This window comes from Leguminivora glycinivorella, chromosome 3 (assembly GCF_023078275.1).
Source record: "Leguminivora glycinivorella isolate SPB_JAAS2020 chromosome 3, LegGlyc_1.1, whole genome shotgun sequence".
Classification (NCBI taxonomy): domain Eukaryota; kingdom Metazoa; phylum Arthropoda; class Insecta; order Lepidoptera; family Tortricidae; genus Leguminivora; species Leguminivora glycinivorella.
Genome location: NC_062973.1, coordinates 8,651,899 through 8,658,370, shown reverse-complemented (window position 1 = coordinate 8,658,370; position 6,472 = coordinate 8,651,899). Strand labels below are relative to the sequence as shown.

General features: G+C 35.0%; 1 protein-coding gene across 1 annotated transcript; it reads left to right on the top strand.

Moving 5' to 3' along the window:
* Nucleotides 1-1,415: 1,415 nt before the first annotated feature.
* Nucleotides 1,416-5,168, top strand: LOC125242754 (venom allergen 5-like). Its single transcript, XM_048151684.1, has 5 exons — nt 1,416-1,636; nt 2,300-2,421; nt 3,388-3,648; nt 3,954-4,149; nt 4,612-5,168. Exons 1-5 carry the CDS (start codon nt 1,561-1,563, stop codon nt 4,902-4,904), a joined length of 948 nt encoding a protein of 315 aa, XP_048007641.1. The 5' UTR covers nt 1,416-1,560; the 3' UTR covers nt 4,905-5,168.
* The last annotated feature ends 1,304 nt before the right edge of the window (nt 5,169-6,472 follow it).

Here is a 6,472-nt window from a genome sequence, read left to right as displayed (position 1 = left end):
TTAATTGAATCATAAATTTTTGTTAGACCACGGGCATTTTTTGTACGTTTGAATACTTTGAATATGGAACTTTCTTTTATTTCTTAAAAAATTATTTAATTAATTTGAATTTACTGTAACAATTTTGGTAATAATAATAATATCATATTTCACAAAACTTACGGTAAAAAAAAGTTGTGATTCACAAAAACGAGAAAACAAGTAGCAAAAAATAATCGTAATAGCAGTAATTAAATTATTTATCTATATAATTTGTGATTGTATCACATGTAGAAATTAATTATTTTAAAAAAGGTTTTCTTTCACCACAAAAAATTATAACAAATTTATCACATATAAAAATGTAAATAAATTGTAGTACTTAATAAGGAATGTGTAATATTTAATTATGTGATCTATACACCCAAACATGAGACATAATTGATATGCCTCAGTGAATTAATCATTTCCTTTTATGCTGTAGTCAAACCGATAGAGCGCTGAATTATACACCTGAAAAGTACGACGCTTCCCGACATCGGCCGGCGAGGATACTGTTCTAACATAAATAACATAAAAAAATATTTGAAAACTTTCTAAAAATATTTGAAATACATATATTTATTCATAATAGTTCATATTATATTAAACATTTAAAATACAATTATTGATATTTTATTTTCAATTATTTTTTAAAGACTACACGAATTCAATTCATACCTATTCCTGAAAATCGCGAGTGAAAATGAAGTCAGTAAACGGAAATCGCGTCGACCCTACACAGTCAGCGATGGTACTATACAGGGCACACTTAAAACAATATTATTCTACATAATTTATACCTACTCTATGCAATTTATAAAATAAGTTTATTTTATGTTTTGGGAAATTCCAAAATCCAATCAGTGAAAATACTTTGATTTCCCCTCAAATCATACCTGCTCCTGAAAATCGCAAGTGAAAACTCACTGAATGGACAGCGTCTCCCCTTAACAGGTCAGCGATAGTTCTGTAGGTACTTACTTATACACCTATAGTTATTTTTTATAAAATATATATTTTTATATATTTTACAACATCCATAATACATCCCCCATTAATACTTTGATTTCCACTCATATACCAGACCAATTCATTCCTGAAAATCGCGGCGTGAAAAGCCAGTGAACGGTGAACGCGTTACCCCTACACAAGCCGGTGATAGTACCTACTGTATGTACACTTTAAAAAATCGTATATGATTTAGGTAGGTAAATTCATAAAATAATTTATTTCTATTATGTTTCAGTCAAATTCGACGATCAGTGAACTTTAATTTACACTCAAAGACTACACTAGACCAAATCATAGCTACTGAAAATCGCGAGTGAAAAGTCAGTGAACGCTGATCTTGTCGCGTACAGCCGGCGATGGTACTTAAGCACCCGCGCCACCCGAGCCATCACAGACCGCAGAAGACCGTAGAGCGCGCAGCACTCAGTGCTACGGATCACGGCGAGGTTGACGTTTCGTAAATAACCAGTGAACTTAGTTACGAATCGCAAAGTTAAGTGTTGTGAAAAAGAACTTTAACAATTCAATATGATGTCCTTAGTGTTGTTTGTTTTGGGGCTCCTTGCAACGACAGAGGGTTGCGGCATTGGAAAGCAGATGATAAGTAAGTTTTTAAAAGTCTATCTCATAATTTATATTTATTACTAATTATTAATTTACATGAAATGAAAAGTAAGATAGATGCTAAAAAAATCATTCATATGTAGTTCAATCTATCGGAAATTAAATTAGTTTAAAGTTAAAAATATCTGATGATTTGTTTTGATTAAGTCAACCGTGAAGTAACTAATTATAAACAAATAATTTAACATATAGAATAGAATATTATTCATTAACTGTGCTTTAACCGGATTATTTAATTAAAATATCAACAATAGGAAGTCATTTTAAATAATGATGTAATATAACGGCTCAGAGATCCAATTCTTTCCATGATAAACAGACATCATGAGATTTCATGATTTCATATTAAGGAAAAGTCAAAGTTATTTCGCAGTCATAGAAGTAATAAAATCGCCCGCCGCCACCCAGTCTACAATACTCGAACGAGTTCTGCCTAAGATGAGTCTATTAGCATACCCGTATAAGTCGAGGTCATAAAATTTTATTGACAGACACCTGTGTTAACACGCACCGGTCACCATAAATCACATAAATCAGACTCATTATGCGATAAATATTGAAATCATAGTACAATTGACCAGTATACTACCTGTTTCTGAAGGATTAAGGTTGTAATGAGTTACTAATGGTTCGTTTTGTTTAGCGTCGGGCGGATTGACGGCTCTCGAGAAGCAAAGCATCGTGGACGCGCACAACCGCCTGCGACAGAGCATCGCACTGGGGCAGGTCTCCAGCCAGCCGCCGGCAGCTAATATGATGGAAATGGTAAGCTCAATACACATGACATATTCGGCTGTCCCAGATCAAAACCTAGCAAGGGATATTTTTTTGTCAAAATACGTTTTCTTAAAAAAATGAGCCCCAAATGTTGAGCTGCGACTAATGCATATTATGTGGTACTTATACTTAAATAAAATACTGACGAAACTATTTTTATAACTAAAATATCCCAAAAATAAAAATAAAAACAGAACCTGGTCACGTGGACAAGATCAATCGTTTAGTCTCCGACCCTCTTCCAATTTAAAAAAAGTGGGTCAATTATTATAAATTTGAATTTATAAATACTTAATGATTCAAATTACACCTCTAATTTACAAATATTATTATCGTGAGCCAATTCTCAATGCAATGCCCATAGTAATATTCAGACCTTACTCATCTCATAAGACAAAAAATGTATCAAACCGTAACCATAATAATAAATTGTCGTCGATTAAGACATAATACACAACCGTTTCACGGCCGACCCAAATTTAAATATTTACCGAGCCCCAAAGCTTGCAAAGTTCGATGCCCTACACTAAAAATAACTTAAAAATTCAGTTACACGCTGAGAAAGGGATTACTGTATCGTAACTTGCGATTTGTCGAAATTCCATCGACTTTTATGGGTGTAGGCGCCAAGAAAGCTGTTTAAGCTCAACTTTCAAAGATTAAAATCTTTTTGCTCTTATAAAAACATGTGAATTAAAGTCAAATATTTTTTATTATTTTCAAAACATAAGTACGTATAATTTATAATATAAACACAAAAATATCACATAAATTTGAAACAATTAATCACACCAACATTAACCCTAGAAAACATCTAGAAACAAAATTATCTACGATCACAGTCCAACTACAATCCAGTTCAAATGTAATCTTATATTTGCGTACCATTTACCTACAACTAGCCCCATACTTCATCACGCCAATTTCAGACGCTTATTTTTTTTTCTTCCCCAGGTGTGGGACGAAGAGTTAGCAGCAACCGCGCAACGTTGGGCTGACCAATGCACTCCCGCGCACGACCACGCCGCGCAACGCGACGTCGGCAGATTCCCGGTCGGACAGAACCTCGCAGCCACCTGGACCACTCGCCCCCCGAGCGAGCCTAAAGACTCCCAGCCTGACTTCATGAGGCAGATCAAGGCCTGGTTCGATGAAGTCCGTATCTACGGATTTCAGCCCATCAGCGGCGGCCATGGAACCGGTCATTACTCTCAGGTAAATGGCTGTTACTCATAATCTGTTCTTATTTCATTATTTTCAAAAAGAATGAGATCGAAATGAAAATCGATACAGACGCAACTCGCAAACACAAACATAAGTCATAACAAATGTGGCAATGTTGATGTGTGGCCCTTCCGGCAGCGACGCTAATCTTTTCATAGAATAAACAGTCGCTGATCACTATGTCGAACAAACTGTGTAACCATGCATTAAACAAAGTCAGCAGAAAAATAATGCAAAACTTATATCCAAAAATTTTCTTCTCAAACATTTAAAATTTCCATTTCTCTTGTCAACAGTTGGTATGGGGCGAGACATCTCACGTGGGCTGCGGATTCACATTCTACTACGACAACGCAAGAGGCTACACCAAACTGTACGTCTGCAACTACGGTCCCGGGGGCAACGTCATCGGCGCCAACCCTTACGAGAAGGGGTACCCCGCTTGCAGCACCTACGGGCTTGCGGACTCCAGGAAATACTCTGGTCTATGCGGTAAGCATTGCATTATTCTGTTACTTATTGTTAACGTTACATTCATAAGAAGATACAAATCCGAGAGTTGATTTTATAATTAGAACTAGCTTTTTCCCGCGGCTTCGCTCGCGTTAGAAAGAGACAAAAAGCAGTCTATGTTACTTTCCATCCCTTCATCGGTCTCCACTTAAAAAAATCACGTCAATTCGTCGCTCGGTTTTGCCGTGAAAGACTGGACAAACAAACAGACACACACACTTTCCCATTTATAATTTTAGTATGGATAAACGAGTCGCTCACATTTTGATCGAAACATTTTTCAACCGAGCACGGCTTGTCTTGGAGTACAATTAACACACATTACAATGTAGCTCTCCTTATTTCTTTTTGTGTGGAAACAGTTAGATTTCTGAACCAATTGTTCAGGTTTTTACTATTATTCTGACCGAGATACCTAAACTCTACTTTTTTTGTTTACAGCAACCAGCAGTTTCACTGCATCTTCGAGTTATCAAACGGTCGACAATGTCAACGTCATCCCAGACAGCACCGGCAACCAAGCCTTCAACTACCAGTTCAGCAACCAGTACAGCAACCAGTTCAGCAATCAGTTCAGCAACCAATACCAGTACCAGTACCAGCAACCTACCTACTACCAGACAGAAACACAGACTTCCACATACAGGCCTTTCATCAGCCTGTTCAAGTCTGCGTCAAATCTGTTCACTCAACCCAAATCGAGAGGTTTCAGATTTGGTACCGTTTACCTATGAAACTTTATAAGTTCTAGACATACTAATAGCAGTATTTTAAATTATTATGAGATTGTGACAGTTTATGTTACTCAACTCACGACTGATTAATTTAAGATTATCGGTATTGATAGTTAATATAAAGTTATCTTGGGTTCACGAAAAAGAACCGTAGACATATTTTAATACTGAAATCTAGATGAAATATGTGATATTGTATAGACCAATAAGTATTAGCGGAGAGCAGGCGACAGTTGTTAAAAGAAATATATGTTTTTATATTTATAACTTTTTTTATTTATGCAAATTCTCTCTCTGTGGGAGAATTTTCTCATGACCGATTTAGTATGTAACGGAGATTTACAGAATTTATTATAAGGACACGTCATCTGCCTTTGAATTAATTCACTTCGATTAGCAAAATTTGACACGGAGGCAGATGACATCACCACGCTATCGCAAAATCGGCCATCAAGATATCACTAAGGCGATTCTCTGCCGAAGATTGCGTCACTTTGTCATTATTTAGTGACACTTCGTTCCTTATTACCATAAACACCTGGAGGCCTGGCCTGGAATATATTATCGTTTTCTAACGGCTTTACTAAGAATAGGAATGTAACATAAAATACCTTTTTTACATTTTAACACGAGAACATATAAAACTGATCTATAACTTTCTATATTTACCTACTTACTTAGAAGTGGTGTGTCAATTTCAAAAACATACACACAACTAACACAAATAGTCACCTAGATCAGTCATAATAATATAATATAGATTTTTTGCCACGCTAAACGAAAATGAATTGTTGAACCTTCGGTTAGGAACTAGCGAAAGAAAATAGACCTACTTTTGCCTACGAGAACGGACCTCTTTTATGACAGAAATTATAACTCGTGCCGGGTGCAAGCAAATTCTTACTTTTACTTTAAGATATATTTCATTCTGTCATTTTTAAACGATCTAATATATGTATTTTAAGGATGTATGTACCGTGGTACTTGAAGTTTTCTTTTTATGAGTATGAATATGTGTGAGGTATTATAAAATTGATGACAATGAAAGTATTACTTGTAAAATCTTGTAATACTACTATGTAATAAAATAAATCACTATTGATAGGTATGAACTATCAATCACTATATTTCTTATAAGATTTCAATGCACAATGTTTACAAACACAGTGTGCAATTGTTATTATTATGATCACAATATTTACTGAAAAAAAAAAATCAGACTTTTTCGATTAATTCTGATACTCTAATATGATAGCATTATGTTAAATATTCATTCATTTTTTAACACTCCATTACAATAAGAGACTAAATAGAGTCGTTATTGTCACATATTGCAGTAATAAAATAGAAGAAAAGTAAACTTTGCTTGGTCAGTGATAAGAGCCTACTGATTTGTATGATTTGTAAATTAACACGGTATGGCATTGATCGCCACTCACGGTTGAGGACAGTTTGTTACGTAACACTAACAAAATGGACACAACTCGGAAGATGCAAATAAACCAGTTTGGCAAATATTTTAATATTTAGATGCTAAAAGTCAATGTGATGATTACATCTCAAAAAGA